The 18,366-nt window shown below is 36.4% G+C and overlaps 1 protein-coding gene across 1 annotated transcript in view; it reads right to left on the minus strand.

Annotated features, from left to right (window-relative positions):
• PEX13 (peroxisomal biogenesis factor 13) overlaps positions 1-18,366 on the minus strand; it is a 33,211-nt gene that overhangs the window by 8,723 nt on the left and 6,122 nt on the right. The window contains exon 2 of the mRNA XM_024752965.1: positions 7,297-7,991. Within this exon, the coding sequence (XP_024608733.1) occupies positions 7,297-7,991 (695 nt within the window). The remainder of the gene's footprint in view (positions 1-7,296; positions 7,992-18,366) is intronic.

Consider the following 18,366-nt stretch of genomic DNA (forward strand, 5'->3'; position numbering starts at 1 on the left):
GCCGCAACTAAGGAGCCCGTGAGCTGCAACTAAGAGCTGGTGCAACCAAATAAAAATAAATAAATATTAAAAAAAGAAAAAAAAAACCAAAGAAAGTGATGTTGTGCATAAGGTGGGATTGAAAGGGAGTCCTCTATTATGAGCTCCTTGCAGAAAACCAAACGATTAATTCCAACAAGTACTGCTCCCAATTAGACCAACTGAAAGCAGCACTCTACGAAAATCGTCCGGAATTAGTCAACAGAAAACACATAATCATCCATCAGGATAACGCAAGACCACATGTTTCTTTGATGGCCAGGCAAAAGCAGTTAGAGCTTGGCTGGGAAGTTCTGATTTATCCATGGTATTCACCAGACATGGCACCTTCATTCAGATTTCCATTTATTTCAGTCTTTACAAAATTCTCGTAATGGAAAATGTTTCAATTCCCTGGCAGACTGTAAAAGGCACCTGGAACAGTTCTTTGCTCAAAAAGATAAAAAGTTTTGGGAAGATGGAATTATGAAGTTGCCTGAAAAATGGCAGAAGGTAGTGGAACAAAATGGTGAATATGTTGTTCAATAAAGTTCTTGGTGAAAATGAAAAATGTGTCTTTTATTTTTACTTAAAAACCAAAGGAGGACTTCCCTGGTGGCGCAATGGCTGAGAATCCGCCTGCCAATGCAGGGGACACAGGCTCAAGCCCTGGTCCGGGAAGATCCCACATGCCACGGAGCAACTAAGCCCATGTGCCACAACTACTAAGCCTGCGCTCTAGAGCCCACAAGCCACAACTACTGAGCCCATGTGCCACAACTACTGAAGCCCATGTCCCTAGAGCCTGTGCTCCTCAATGAGAAGCTACCGCAGTGAGAAACACGTGCACCACAATGAAGAGTAGCCTCCGCTCACCGCAACTAGAGAAAGCCTGCATGCAGCAACAAAGACCCAATGCGGCCAAAATAAATAAATAAAATTAAAAAAAAACACAACAAAAACCAAAGGAACTTTTTGGCCAACACAATATATTGTAATCCTTTAACATAGCTATGTTGTCACTGCATAATAAATGTAATAATGGTTTACCACCTAATTCAGTAACAAAATAATCCAGACTATACTGTGCCTTAAAAGTGTGACTTTCAAAGTCCACTTCACTCTTCTTTTCTTGTGTGGCATGTACGTACTCATAATAAAAATATATATTGGAGTATAACAGTACATGTGGCACTCAACACATTGCCAAGTTATGTTACTGAGATCTGCAGTGTGCAGAACAAGTGCAAAGCAATGAGAGTGCCAACATAGATAGGATCTCTATGTTACAAACTACTCAACTCTGGTCTTTCAGTACAAAAGTAGCCATAACAATACATACATGAATGAATGTGGTTGTGTTCTAATAAAACTTTACTAATGGACACAGATATTTGAATTACATATAATTTTAACATGTCACAAATAGTACTCTTTTGGATTTTACTGTAAAAACCATTCTTAGTTTGTGGGCTGTACAAAGACAGGAGCAAGGCAGATCTTGCTGACAGGTTATCGTTTGCTGACCCCTGTCCTAAGCAGCTAAGAAGTCATAGGGCCTAAGCTTCCTCAGTTCCGCTTTTCCTCAAAAATCTCTTAGTATCATTACCCACTGCTCCCTCTTTGGCCTCAGATAAAAAAATCGCCCCTCCTTTTCACCTGCCTTGGATCGTATCTTCTCCCACCTCTTACAGGAGGCTTCATCTTTTGACTCCTGTTTCTCCCTCCTCGACAATCAATCCTTCTCTACAGACTCCTTTCTTTCAGCCTAAAAACATTCCCAGATTTCACTTCATAAAAGACAAAGCACAACAAAAAAACGGAAAACTACCACATCAACTTGATTTTACCCAAGCAGCCTGTTGATTTTTCTTCCTCCATTCATTGTTAATCTTTTCTTTTTTCACACCTTCTGATTTTATATACCCTTTATACTCTTCCATGGTTTCTGTCTCCTCTACTTTACTAAAATTGCTTGCTGGAGCTGATGACCTCCAATTGCCAAATCCGATGACCTTTTTTCAATTCTCGATCTTATCTTACTACAGCATCTGACACCAGGCATCATCCTTCTCCCCCTTCTTGAAATTTCCTCCTTTCACCTTCACTTCTATAACACAGGATTAACATAGTTCTACTTCTGCTCTTCCTGGTTTCCATCTTAGTTCCTCTTTCTCTCTACCACTGTAATATCATCCACTAACACTATTTCAACTCTCACTTTTATGTGGATGACTCTTAAATATTTCATTTTTCACCTCTTTCCTAAGATCCTTTCCTGCCTTTTAAACTGCTTTCTGAAACTTTCTCAAGTTCCATTTGAATGTCCCACTGGCACAACCAAACTCAATATAGCTCTAATGAAATGAATGATAATCATTCACAAACCAGTTGTTCCATGTGATTTCTCTGTATTTATTTTATTGACTTTTACCTTCAAATAAATATCCAGAATGTGACCTACCTCAGAACCTGCATCACTGTGACCCAGAGCCAAGCCACCACCATTTCCCACTTGAATTACTATAACGGCCTCTAGATTCTCCAGACTGGTCTCTGTGGCCCTAGCTCTACCTAAAATTCATTCTCAGGAAAAAGATTTTTTTTTAAACCTAAGTCAAATCATATCACTCCTTTGCTCAAAATTCTGCCATGGCTTCGCATTTCAGAATAAAAGCCAAAGTTCTTTAAAATGTCTACAAGGCTTATACCATCAACACTCTGTACTCTTCCCTCCTTCATCTCCTGGTACTCTGACTTTGCTCCATTCGTACTGGCCTCCTGTCGTTCATGTGACATGCCAGGCACACTGCCACTTATGCAGTTCTGCTGTTCCCTATGCCTCCAGCAGTTCCCTCATTCAGCTTACCCCCTTTATCTCCTTCAGAGAGGCCTTCCCTGTGTGTAGCTCTGTAACCCCATTTCCTACCACTGGCACTCTGCAACACTCTTCCCTGCTTTATTTTCTTCCTATGGCACTTATTACCTTGTGACTTACTATATATTTGACTTAGTTGTTTATTGCTGTCTCTACCCACTAGTCACAAGGGCAGGAATTTTTAAAATCTGTTTTACTCACTTCTATATCCCTAGATCCTAGAACTGTGTCTGGTATGTAGTAGGCACTCAACAAATATTTGTTAACAAATAAAACATTATCCCTCTCATAACTCAATTTAAAAGGTCTAGGGCATTTCAATTACTCCCTTCCCTTTACGAACTCCATCTAGCTAGTAACTAAATCTGTTACGTCTATTATATCTTTGCTGCTTTTCACATACCCTAGTTCAGGTCTTCATTATTTCTCATCCACTCAAATGCAAAAGCATCATAAGTGATGTCCCTAAATTAATAAATATTTATTAAGCACCTTGGATATGCTGGTCAGGTTGTTAGCTTTCGGGAATACAATGGTAAGTATAACCCAAAATTGTTTATTAATCTTACCATCCAATTTCAACCTGTGCTAACCTGCACTGACCTATTTTAAACACTTAAGACAGACTGACCTCTTTACAGCACTGTTTATATGTACGTCACAAGCCTGCTTTAAAAAACAAAACCAAAAGCAGACAACCAAAAAACCATCTTTTCCTTACTAAATGAAGATTAAGTATTGTCATGGAAATTAAGATCTTCCATTACTAGGCTCCAATCTAATTTCTCAGCCTTACTTCTTAATATCCTTCTATTCAATACTATAGGACAGCTGATGAACAAATCTCATATTTCCTACCTATATACTTTTGTTCAAGCTACTCCATCTGCTTCAGTCTTTTTTTTTTTTTTCCTATGTAACTGATGGAATGTTACCTATCTTTCAAAAATCTAACTTAGATGCTACTTCTTTCTGGATACAAAGAGTCAAAAAATGTCAGCTTCTCTTCTGAGCTGAGATAATACTCTGTACCAGTTGACAGAGTAGAGGCTTAACAGTCAAATATGCCTGGTTTTGTTTCTGGTCTGGCTTATTAAAGATGTGACCTTAAACAAGAGACATCTCTGAACCTCAGTTTTATCACTTGTAAAATGAGGATAATTTCTCTTAGAATTGTTGTAAGAATTAAATGAGTAAAATACACAAAATACTTAGCACAGTGTCTTGCATATAAAAAAGGCTCAATAAGAAGGAAGAAGAACTACAGTCCTGCAGCCTGTGAAACAAAAACCACATTCACAAGATGAAAAGGCAGAGGGCTATATACCAGATGAAGGAACAAGATAACACCCTAGAAAAACAACTAAATGAAGTGGAGACAGGCAACTTTCCAGAAAAGAATTCAGAATAACGATAGTGAAGATGATCCAGGACCTTGGAAAAAGAATGGAGGCAAAGATCGAGAAGATGTAAGAAATGTTTAACAAAGACCTAGAAGAATTAAAGAACAAACAGAGATGAACAAACAGATAAAATAGACTTTAAAAAAAAGAATGTTACAAGAGGCAAGGAAGGACACTACATAATGATCAAGGGATCAGTACAAAAAGAAGATAAAACAATTATAAATATATATGCACCCAATGTAGGAGCACCTCAATACATAAGGCAACTGCTAACAGCTCTAAAAGAGGAAATCAACAGTAACACAATAATAGTGGGGGACTTTAACACCTCACTTATACCAATGGACACATCATACAGGCAGAAAATTAATAAGGAAACCCAAGCTTTAAACGACACAATAGACCAGATATATTTAATTGATATTTATAGGACATTCCATCCAAAAACCGCAGATTACATTTTCTTCTCAAGTGTGCACGGAACATTCTCCATGATAGATCACATCTTGGGGTCACAAATCAAGCCTCAGTAAATTTAAGAAAATTGAAATCATATCAAGCATCTTTTCTGACTACAACGCTATGAGATTAGAAATCAATTACAGGGAAAAAAACGTAAAAAGCACAAACACATGGAGGCTAAACAATACGTTACTAAATAACCAAGAGATCACTGAAGAAATCAAAGAGGAAATCAAAAAATACCTAGAGACAAATGACAGTGAAAACATGACAATCCAAACCCTATGGGATGCAGCAAAAGCAGTTCTAAGAGGGAAGTTTATAGCTATACAAGCCTACCTCAAGAAACAAGAAAAATCTCAAATAAACAATCTAACATTACACCTAAAGGAACTAGAGAAAAAAGAACAAACAAAACCCAAAGTTAGCAGAAGGGAAGAAATCATAAAGATCAGAGCAGAAGTAAATGAAATAGAAACAAAGAAAACAATAGCAAAGATCAATAAAACTAAAAGCTGGTTCTTTGAGAAGATAAACAAAATTGATAAACCATTAGCCAGACTCATCAAGAAAAAGAGGGAGACGACTCAAATCAATAAAATTAGATGAAAGAGGAGAAATCACAACTGACACTGCAGAAATACCTAGGATTATAAGAGATTACTACAAGCAACTCTATGCCAATAAAATGGACAACCCGGAAGAAATGGACAAATTCTTAGAAAGGTATAACCTTCCAAGACTGAAACCAGGAAGAAATAGAAAATATGAACAGACCAATCACAAGTAATGAAATTGAAACTGTGATTAAAAATCTTCCAACAAACAAAAGTCCAGGACAGATGGCTTCACAGGTGTATTCTATGAAACATTTCGAGAAGAGCTAACACCCATCCTTCTCACACTCTTCCAAAAAACTGCAGAGGAAGGAACACTCCCAAACTCGTTCTATGAGGCCACCATCACCCTGATCCAAAACCAGACAAAGATACTACAAAAAAAGAAACTTACACACCAATATCACTGATACATATAGATGCAAAAATCCTCAACAAAATAGAATCCAACAACACATTAAAAGGATCATACACCATGATCAAGTGGGATTTATCCCAGGAATGCAAGGATTCTTCAATATATGCAAATCAATCAATGTGATACACCATATTAACAAATTGAAGAAGAAAAACCATATGATTATCTCAATAGATGCAGAAAAAGCTTTTGACAAAATTCAACACCCATTTATGATAAAAACTCTCCAGAAAGTGGGCAAACAGGGAACCTACCTCAACATAATAAAGGCCATTTATGACAAACCCACAGCAAACATCATTCTCAATGGTGAAAAACTGAAAGCATTTCCTCTAAGATCAGGAACAAGACAAGGATGTCCACTCTCAACCTTTAAAAAAGTAAAAATAGAATTACCATATGACCCAGCAATCTCACTAATGGGCCTATACCCAGAGAAAACCATAATTCAAAAAGAAACATGCACCCTAATGTTCATTGCTGTGCTATTTACAATAGCCAGGTCATGGAAGCAACCTAAATGCCCATCGACAGACGAATGGATAAAGAAGATGTGGTACATATATGCAATGGAATATTACTCAGCCATAAAAAGGAACGAAACTGGGTCATTTGTAGAGACGTGGATGAATCTAGAGACTGTCATTCAGAGTGAAGTATGTCCGAAAGAGAAAAACAAATATCGTATATTAACACATATATGTGGAACCTAGAAAAATGGTACAGATGAACCAGTTTGCAGGACAGAAATTGAGACACAGATGTAGAGAACAGAAGTATGGACACCAAGGGGGTAAAGCAGTGGAGGGTGGTGGTGGGGTGGTGGTATGATGGATTGGGAGATTGGGATTGACATGTATACACTGATGTGTATAAAATGTATGAGTAATAAGAACCTGCTGTATAAAAAAATAATTAAAATAAAATTCAAGAAAATAATAATAATAAAAAAAGGCTCGGGCTTCCCTGGTGGTGCAGTGGTTGAGAGTCTGCCTGCTGATGCAGGGGACACGGGTTTGTGCCCCGGTCCGGGAAGATCCCACATGCCGCGGAGCGGCTGGGCCCATGAGCCCGCGTACCGCCAAAAAAAAAAAAAAAAAAAAAAAAGGCTCAATAAGTCTTATGTTTCTCCCCAACTGTCGTACTACTTACACTCTTTATGCCTCATTACAATTACCTATTTATGTGTCTCGCCCACCTCTCTCCCAGTAAGTTTTAGAAAGATAAAGGGATTATGCCCTATGTTATCTTTGTATCTTCCACAGCATCAAGTTCAGTGACTTGTGAACAGTAGTTAAGTAATGTGTGCTGTTAAACTGAAGTAACAAAGAATAAATCAAGAAGCCTGTTTTTGCTACATGTTCCTCTTCCAGTTTTGAAGTTCTTAACTGAAAATATAACTGGATCAAAATATTAAATACAAATGCATAAAGAAAGCTAATTTAATCTATTCTTGAAATTGTTATATGGTTTTTGAACCCATTTTATTACTCTTACCTGTTACTTCGTCACTGTGAGTAGACAGCAGTTTCCAGATGAGGTAAGGACCACCAAGGATAACAGCAAAGAACAAGAATATTGGCCAAGATTTTGCTGAGTTAGTTGCTCTGTCCTCAGCACCAAGGCAAGCCACAGTTCCTTCACTTTCTGCCCACAGGTCCTCATTCTCAGAGTCTCTTCTTAAACCTATCATCCACTGTAACCGTCTGTAAAGATACCTTATAGTCCTAACTAATGCAAAAGCTGAAAAAACCTTTGTGAAGTGTATTTTTAATCGGGAAAAGTGGTTTGCTACATCCAATACAGCCCTGAAACTGTTATAGACAGCTGAAAAGGTAGCATCCATCATCATGCTGACAGAGGCAAATGCATGCACAATACTTTCAATGGACTGAAATGCACCTCTGCTGCTTTCTTCAGCTTGCTGAACAAATCTACTAGGTGGAAGATCATCTATACGAAGGCGGTTATAGCCCAACCCATTATACCCATAACTATAAGGGCTATAGCTTCCATAAAATGAATTTCCATAGGCACCATATCCAGAAGAAAATGAACTGTAAGCAGGTCTGAAAGTGTTCACGTTACTGCTTCCTGTCTGCTGGGATGGCCTTGGAAGAATAGGCGGTGGCACTCTGGTAAGTGTTGGTTGTCCAGGTCTTGTCAATAAAGTAGGACCCAAATCAGCAGATCTAAAACCAAAAAGGATTCAAAGTTGTAACTTAAGCACACAATAAATTCATTCAAAGTTAACTATTAAACACTTTGTATATACCTAGTGTTATGACAGATCCTACTAAAGATGTCTTAAAGTAAGGAATAGTCTCTAATATCCAGATGCTTAAAATCTGTGTTAAGACAAAATGGATAAGATAAAATAGCTGACTGAACTCTATATTCTTGTTTACTTATGCTGCATTATTAGTAGTATCTTCAACCTTTGGTTTCTTTTTAAGACACATGTCCATTTCCTCAGGGTTAGTTACAACTCGATATCTGTCCACCCTTACACCTAAATGGCACTATCTTAATTACTATAGTTTTATAATAGGTCTTAATATCCAATAAGACAAATCTTCCTACGCTATTCTTCATCTTCAGGAGTGTTTTGGCTATTTGACCCTTTGAATATCCATATATATTTTAGAATCAGAGTTTGAAGTTCTACACTGTTCTCCCCACAAAAGCCCTATTGAGATGCTGGTTTGGGATTACATTAAATTCGTAGATTAATTTGAGGTAGTTGACATCTCCATTATATTGAGAGTTTCAATTCAATATAACATATCCTCCATTTACTTATGTCTTTTAAAGATTTTCCTTAATAATGTTTTTTTAAAATAACCACTGAGGGACTTCCCTGGTGGTGAAGTGGTTAAGAATCCACCTGCCAATGCAGGGGACAGGGGTTCGTGCCCTGGTTCGGGAAGATCCTGCATGCCACAGAGCAGCTAAGCCTGTGAGCCACAACTACTGAGCCTGCGCTCTAGAGGCCGCAAGCCACAACTACTGAGCCCATGCACCACAACTACTGAAGCCCGCGTACCTAGAGTTTATGCTCTGTAATGAGAAGCCACATCAGTGAGAAGCCTGCGTGCACAATGCAACAAAGAATAGCCCCTGCTCACGCAACTAGAGAAAGCCTATGGGCAGCAATCAAGACCTTACACAACCAAAAATAAATAAATTAATTTAAAAAATAAAATAACCACTGAGTCTCAATGTTTTATAGTTTACTGTGAGGTCTTTCTTTAGATTTCTATATATTTGATTTTTTTGATGCTATTGTAAACGGTGTCTTTCTAATATTTCACTTTTTTGCTGTTATATAGAAATAATTGATTAAAAAAATATGGTCCTTATATCTAACAACCTTATTTTGGATTCTTCTTTTGTACTTTCTAGAATCTTAAGGATCTGCAGTCATATTGTATGCGAATAATGATAGGTTATTTCTTCCTTTTTTCAATTCTTACAGCTTTGATTATTAAGGTATTGCATCTAGGACCTGCAGTACAATCTTGAATGGAAGGGATGATAGAAGGTATCCTAGTCTCATTCCTAATCTCAAAGGGAAAATTTTCAAGATGTCACCAATAATTATCATGTTTGTTGTAGGTTTGTTGTAGATTTAGTAGTTCCTTTTCTATTCCTTTTCGATAAAATTTTTTACCACGAATGAATGCTGAATTTTATCAAACGATTCCTTAGCACCTATCAAGATGATTATATGAATTTTTTCATTTACTGTCTATGATGAATTACATTAATTTTCAAATGTTAAAGCCAACCTGCATTCCTGAAGTAGAATCAAGTAGGCCACAATATATTTCTGAATTTGGTTTGCCAATATTTTATTGAAGATTTTTTTATATCTATGTTCATGAATGAGACTGTCCTAATATGCTTTTATTGTAAACGTCTTTGTCAGGTTTGGACATCAAGGTTGAACTGGCCTCTTAAAAAGAGTTGGGGGAGTCTTTCACTCTTTTCTATATTCTAGAAAAGTTAATTATTTCTTCCTTAAAGGTTTCTAGAGTTTACCAGTGAATCATATGGGCTTGGAATTCTCCTACTGGGAAGAATTTTCATTATGAATTTAATTTCTTTAGTATCATGCTACTTAAAATGTGGTCTGTGGACCAGTGCTATTTTATGAACCATTTTATACCAATCTATAGTAAGTACAGAAAACGAGATTGTGTTTAAGTAATTTGACACTGCTATGATATTTTTACTGCATTTTATAAAAAGTATTGGCCATCATCACAAATATTTTGAGAAGCACTGCTTCAAGTGTTAAAGGACTATTTATCTTTTCTATCTGTAAAATATACCTTGCTTCATCCTCTAAATCTCTTCCCTTCCTTTCTGTATTTTCCTGTCCTTTTGTCTCTTTGTACTTCCTTCTAGATATTTTCTTCCCAACTATTCTTTTTTTTTTATTTTAATTTTATTTATTTATTTTTGTCTGCGTTGGGTCTTCATTGCTGCACGCGGGCTTTCTCTAGTTGCTGAGAGCGGGGGCTACTCTTCATTGCAGTGCACGGGCTTCTCATTGCGGTGGCTTCTCTTGTGGAGCACGGGCTCTAGGCACACAGGCTTCAGTAGTTGTGGCGCACGGGCTGTTGCTCTGTGGCATGTGGGATCTTCCCGGACCAGGGTTCGAACCTGTGTCCCCTGCATTGGCAGGCGGATTCTTAACCACTGTGCCACCAGGGAAGCCCTCCAACTATTCTTTAAGTCACTGCTACTCAAGGGGCCAATCTGCAAGATAAGGAGCTTGCACTATAATGTAAATCAACAAATTCTTTCTTCACAGAGAAAGTTTTGCTATCAAGAAAATGCCACTTGAGGGCTTCCCTGGTGGCGCAGTGGTTGAGAGCCTGCCTGCCGATGCAGGGGACATGGGTTCGTGCCCCGGTCTGGGAAGATCCCACATGCCGCGGAGCGGCTAGGCCCGTGAGCCATGGCCCACTGAGCCTGCGCGTCCGGAGCCTGTGCTCCGCAACGGGAGAGGCCACAACAGTGAGAGGCCCACGTACCAAGAAAAAGAAAATGCCACTTGAGTGGTGGAGAGATAAACTGGAAGATTGGGATTGACATATACACACTACTATATATAAAATAGATAACTAATAAGGACCCTACTGTACAGCACAGGGAACTCTATTCAGTACTCTGTAATAGCCTATATGGGAAAAGAATCTAAAAAAGAGTGGATATATTTATATGTATAACTGATTCACTTTGCTGTCCACCTGAAACTAATACAACATTGTAAACAACTATACTCCAATAAAAATTTAAAAGAAAAGAAAAGAAAATGCCAGTTGAACTAAATGGTATGCTCAGGGTCAATTTGTTCTACATTGACACAAATTTCCTATCTTGTTGTGGACTGTTACTACATAGTTCAAAAAATAGCAGCCAGCCCATAGACTCTCAGCAGCTACAGAACACACTTTGAGCAGTACTGCTCTAAGTCACTAATTCTCTATGTAATGGTGTCTAATCTGTTTCTAAATCCAACGAGCTCTCAATTTTGGTTACTGTATTTTTTGTTCTAGAAATTCCTTTCCTCTTTTAATAGTTTCCAATTCTCTGCCAAAATTCTTCAGCTTCTCTTTTATTGCCCTCAACATACTAAAGATAATTTAAAGTCTCTGCTAACTCCAATATCTAGAGTCCCTATGAATTTGTTTATCCAGATGTTAACTTAGCTGTCATTTATGTTACATAATGTCCTTCTGGTTCTGGCTACTTGATTTTGCTGTGCGTCAGCAATTATTATTGTAGCAGTAATTTGAGATTCTGGATGATGTTCTCTTTCTCCAGATGTGTTTCATTCTGGATATTGTTTCTTTTCATTTTTTTAAAAAATTGAAATGTAGTTGATTTACAATGTTGTGTTAGTTGCAGGGGTACAGCAAAGTGATTCAGATATATATATATATATACACACACACACACACACACACACATATAAAAGTAAATATGTATATTCTTTTTCAGATTCTTTTCTATTTTAGGTTATTACAAGATATTGAATATAGTTCCCTGTGCTATACATTAGTTCCCTGTGCTATACAATAGGTCCTTGTTGTTTATCTATTTTATATATAGTAATATGTATCTGGATATTGTTTTCTGAACTATTCTCTAATTTGGTTCAGGCAGGCTGCTAAGGCTACTATCAATTCATGATGTCCCTAATTTCAGGAATTGATGATTTGACGCTGGGCTTCTGTTCCTATAAGAGCCTGTCTACTTCTTTTATACCCTTATATCTAGATGTATCTTTTATACCCTTATATCTAGATGTACCTAACATTAGGTATGGGTAATTTATCAGTATCTCGTCTTGGAGGACGTCTGAACTCCAACCATGATTCAAGAGTCTGTCAGAAGTTCTACTCAACTCGCTTCATTATCTAAGCTGCTTCTTCTGAAATCAGCAGAAGCTTCTATGGGAAAAGTGCTTTCAAAGGCAATGCTCACCTTTGTGAATTTTTAACTTTCCTGAATCTGGGCTCCATAAATCTTTATCTTCTTTTTTGCCCTATAATGCCTTCCAGATGTTTTATATTCTGCTTAGCTTTCTACTTGTCCTCAATAGTTTTTTTTCCTAAAGTACTTATTCTGCCATCATCAAAAGTCCTTCCTATAATTCTTTGTCCATATTTTGTACAGTATCTTACATTTATTTATACATCTGACTCTTCCTGTAAACGGCAAGCTCCTCAAAGGCACGGGAGCTTTCCTTGTTTCTCCATCACCTAACTATAGTGCTTAGCATATAAATAGGTACTGATACAAACACTATACTGGAGTCTTTCATTAGTAAAATTTAATACACATATATCACACACTATTAATACAGATTTTTCTTTATATATCTTTGTATTATTTCATAAATTGTGATGAATATGTAACTTAAAAAATTATAGGGAATTAAATTTAAACATTTGGTAATAAAAAAATAAAGAGCTTTCCTCTTACTCTTGTGTTGTTTTTTTTTAAATTTTGGCCGCCCTGCTCAGCTTGTTGAATTTTAGTTCCCTATCAGGGACTGAACCCAGGCCTTCGGCAGTGAACATGAGGAGTCCTAACCAGTGGACCACCAAGGAATTCACTCTTCTTTGGTTTTAATGCGGTCTGTTTCTGGCATACACAAGTGCATTCAGTGTGCATGTACAGTCTTGCTTTCTGTTACAACAAGCATAATGAGAGCTAAAGAAGCCTATGACTTAGAAGAACAATGATTTATTCTCATTGCTGAATGTGCAAAATCTCCCCCACCCAATTTTTTATCTTGAAAAGTTTCAAACAGGAAAAAAAAAAACTGAAAGAAAAGTACAATGAATATCCACATACCTTCTATCTAGATTCAACAACTGCTATCATTTTGCCATATTTGCTTTCTCTTTATCACTCTCTAGTCTTTTAAAACTTCTTGAACTATTTGAAATTAACTTGTAGACCTAATAAGTTACTCCTAAATGCCTCACAGGCATTTCCTAAGAATAAAGATATTTTATACAAAAACATAATACTGTTTTCCCATCTTTGAAAATTAATAATTCCATATCTATTACCCAATTGATATTCAAAACATATCCATTACTCTCAAATATCTTTGTCTAAACAGCTTTATTGAGTTAAAATTCACATACCATAAAATTCACCCATTTAAAGTGTAAAAAGCAACAGTTTTCCATATATTCACAGAGCTGTACAACTATCACCATATGCAACTTCAGCACACTTTCATCATCCCAAATAGAAATCCCGTATTTATTAGCAGTCGCTCCCCATTTCTTACCCTCCTCCAATCCTGGGCAATCACACTAATCTACTGTCTGTCTCTATAGGTTTGCCTACTTTGGACATTTCCTATATAATCGATTCTTGTTATTTGAGATAGTTATGCTCTATAAAACTGCAAACAATGAATCAGCAAATACTGAATCACTGCTCCTGGAGGAAACAAAGAGTTAGGTTCCTTCAAGCCTCTGGTCACAACATTTTCATCTATCTACTGATCAATACATATACTTTTTTATGTATGTTTCTGTTTAAAGATACTTTATCTAATTACATTGTTGACTCATTAACAATGAATTCATGGCCAAAAGCACCACAACTCATGTCTGAACAAAGTTTATCTAATGCTAATATTTTCTCCATAAGGCCTTCTAGGAACACTTCAGCACTATGCTTAGGGGCCATTTAAAGACAGTGAAATCATCAACAAAAATGTGAAAAACGTGGCTGGCACTTAACTGATTTTGAAAAGGACACCTGTTTACAGTATGAGAGCTGAAACAAGCCAGAATGTTGCTTTTTTTTCACCCTTAGCTGAGAGACGACTCACATCTTTCACTGCTCTATGTGTGTCTGAAAAGATCATGAAAATGCTTCAAGTACTGATTTTAGGGTTACAAATAAATTCCATCGAGTAGGAGAGTTTGCAAATACTGAATCTGCAAATAATGAGGATCTACGGTAAATGAAACTTACAATATGTAGTATTTTGTGACTGGCTTCTTTCACTTAATGTTTTAAAGGTTCATCTATGTTGCAGCATGTACCTCATTCTTTTTTATTACTATATTATATTTATCCATACATCAGCTGATAAACATTTGGGTTGTTTCCACTTCTGGGGTATTATGACTAATGCTTCTATGAACATTTATGTACAAATTTTTGTGTGAACATGTGTTTTCATGCTTCTTGGGGATGATACTGCTGGGTCATATCATAACTCTGTTTACCCTTTTGAAGAACTGCCAAATTGTTTTCCAAAGCAACTGTACAATTTTACGTTCCCACCAGCAGTGCATGAGGGTTTCAATTTCTCTACATTTTGTCAACACTTGTTATTATCTGTCTTTTTTACTATAGCCACCCTAGTGGGTGTGAAATGGTACATCACTGTGGGTTTGATTTACATTTCCCTAATGGTTAATGATCTCGAGTATCTTTTCATGTGCTTATTGGCCAGTTTTAGATCTTCCTTGGAGAAATGTCTATTCACATACATTGCCCATTTAAAAAATTAGGTTATTTGTCTTTTTATCATTGAGTTGTAAAAGTCAAAATGTCTTTTTAGGTTTTTTTGAAACAAAAATTCAATTAAGTCTCACATATTGCATTTGGTTGGTTGTGTCCCTATTCTCATCTAAACAGAACAATAATGTCCTGGACTTTTTGAAGAGTCCAGTCAATTTCTTCTAGAGTGTCCCACATTCTGGATTTGTGTTACCCCCAAATGTTGTTTAACTATCCCCTATCCTCTATACTTCCAGTTAAACTGGAAGTATAAACTGGAAGTATGAACTGGAAGTATAAACTGGAAGTATGCATCTAAAGGTTTGATCTAAAGGTTTTGGCAAGCATAAATCATGAGCGAAGTTGTTTACCTCGGATTGTATCACATCATAAAAAAAGGAATAAAACTTTAAAAAGGGTCAGTAGACTACCAAATAGTGTAGTATATTCAGGTTTGGATGAAGCAGCTCTGAGGGTAAGTGCTCCACTCAAATGAAACTAGTTCATTGCTTGAGGCTGGGGACTGGGAAGTGCCACCTTGCCTCATAAAAATTTGCTGACAGTGGTAAAAGAGATTATAAAATTTGCTGACAACACTTTAGGATTTTTAGAAAGTCACAAAACTAAGAATGGGGGAAGACTCTGATAAAGCCTCAAACTCAGAAAATGAAACAAGTTAACAACTGGCTCAATGACTTAATCTGCGATATCCTTAATCTAAGCCACTTTATATCAGATTCTTACATGGAGAGTGGATGCTGAGAGGGAGGTACAAGCAACAGGAAGCCTACTAGATAGAACGAGCTGAATGTAGAAGGAAAAGTGAGACAACAGAACCCCAAAATTCCCACTCAAAATGGACATGTCAAAAATACTACACACAAGAAGAAAAAAAAAACACAAAGAGACCAAAATAACAAAAATTAACAATAAGAATGAAAAGTCATTCAAGGAAAAATTAATTTTATATAATAGCTCATCAAAGATTCTAAATATGTTTAAAATGGTCAAAGAGATAAGCAGAACAAGAATAATATGAGATTGAATGAATGGATTTTAAAAAGTCAAAGAGATAAATGTAGCAGTAACATCTGTGAAATAAAAATTGAAAAAAAACCATGTAAATATGAAAAAAATTTCATTAGAAATCTTATACACAATGCCCACAGCCACAAGGCATCTTATAACTATGAGGCAAAAAGAAAATTAGTTGTTGTACACTAAGTACAGAGTAGAAATATGGAACTTGTGGAATTCTACTTCAAGTAATGATATTCTAGGTAATCAGACCAACTCCTTCACAGAAAACAATTAGAAAGCTAGAAAAAATATAAAATTATCTGTTTAAAGCATGAGAAGACAAGACACTGAGGAATTAGAGTCAAGATCCAGGAGTAGGAGAAAATCTAGAGAGCCCATTTTAGATGTTTCTCAAGGGAAGAGGGCCAATTCCAGAAGAGATGGCTGACAGGATGAGAAGTTGAGTAGAGCTTTTAATAGACTCTCTGGGCTAAGGAGACAAAAACTAGAATTCAGAAGTCCCAAAAGAGGGACAAGATAAATGCCCACACTTCAGACTGGGACTTTAAACAGCCACATGCTAGGAGTAAGGGGAAAAAGGTTAACAAGAAATAGACTAGCCCTGGGAGAAACTGAAAACCACAATTTCAAGTTAGCTCAAATTTGAAATTATTAAAATGATCTTAGATTGCTAGTGGCCCAAGGTGCCTATCAAAAGTAAAACTCTCTGGAGGAAGAGACCATCCTAGGCCTCAAATCACCTTAAATTATCTATATACAATGCCCAGCTCTCACGGAAAAATAATTGAGCCTTTATGATGACAAAACTACATGTTAAAAAAAAAATGAGTGACATTAGCCAATATAAAATGATCCATATGGATCCAGATAATGGAGTTATCAGGTGGAGACTTTAAACAACTATGCTATACATATTCAAGGAAAAAAAGGCAAGATTGAGATTTTCAGCAGAGAATAGAAACTATAAAGCAGGACCAAATGGAAATTCTGAAACTAAAAGAATAAAATACCTGAAACTACGAACTCAGTGACTGATTCGTTTACTATCAGATTAGACACACTGAAAGAAAAATACCGGTGAACTAGAAGAGTTCAGAAGAAAATACCCAGAATGAAGCATGAGTAACAAAAGGATACATACAAAATGAGTGTAAGATACAGAGTGTATAGTGAAATATAGAGCATATATGTAATTGGGGTCAGAGAAATGAAAAGAGGATGGGCAGAAGAGATATTTAAAGAAATAATGGTTGAGCCTTTTCTGAAATCAATGAAAGACATCAAGTCAGATTCAAGTATCTCTATGAATCCCACCAAAAATAATATAATGAAAAATACACTGAAGTCCAACAAAGTATAACTGCTGGAAAAAAAAAAAAAGAGATTCCTTTCGAAGGTGCAAGAGTAAGACAGAGATGACTGAAAATGCCAGAAAGCTGACAGACAAAAAGGAAGCCAAGAAAAATGTAGGTCCCCTGATGACAATGGTGAGTTAGCAGATCTCTAGACTTCTTGTCAACTAAACAATAAATGCCTCTATAGTTGAAAGCACAGAAAGTCAGATATTGTTACTTGGAGCAGAACTATTCCTGATATGTTTAATAGTAGTTCCAGAAGAAGAGATGGGAAAGAATAGTGCTCAAACAATATTTAAAGATAGGATTCGTGAGAGTTTTCCTGAATTAAAGACAGATGTGAATCCTCGGATTCAACACTGTGGGTACTGAGCATGAACATTGTAGCTGCTGAGCAGGAGGAAAATATATACATGTACATATGTATATCTGAATATTTGAACCTAGATAGAGTCTAATAAAGCTGTAGAGGACCAAGGTAAGGGAAAATCTTAAAGGCTGCTAAGGAGAACATAGTCTGTAAAGGAATAAAAATTAGACTCAATAGAAAAATTTCTGTAGCTACAAAACTCTGACACCAAGCCAGAAAGGTATAATACAAAGAAAGAAAATTATAGGCCAATTAGGAACATATATGCAAAGATCTTAAAATATTAGATTTCAACACTGTATTTTTTTAAAAAAATCAAAATTTAGCAGAGTTCATCCAGAAACGCAAGGATGATTCAACATTGGACAATTAATTGATGCAATAAACCACATTTTCATATTAAAATAAAAACACATAATTATCCCAACAGATGCAGAAAAGTTATTCATAAAATTTAATACCCCTTCATAATAAAAATCTGAGCAAGGTAGAGAGATAGAAGTTTGATAGGATATCTATCAAAAACAAAAAGCAAACATCATAATTTATAGTGAGACTTCAGAAGCATTCCAATGAAAGCCTGGAACAATACAAGGATGTTGGCAATTTATGCTGGCTTATTTGTAAATGACAGGATTGTCAACATAGGACTCAAAAGAATTTCAACCAAACCATCAGAACAAATTAAGAGTCTGACATTATGCTGGATATAATATTTATATCTTATAAACGATGGGAAAGGAC

The sequence above is a fragment of the Neophocaena asiaeorientalis genome, unplaced genomic scaffold, assembly GCF_003031525.2.
Source record: "Neophocaena asiaeorientalis asiaeorientalis breed wild unplaced genomic scaffold, Neophocaena_asiaeorientalis_V1.1 scaffold100, whole genome shotgun sequence".
NCBI lineage: Eukaryota > Metazoa > Chordata > Mammalia > Artiodactyla > Phocoenidae > Neophocaena > Neophocaena asiaeorientalis.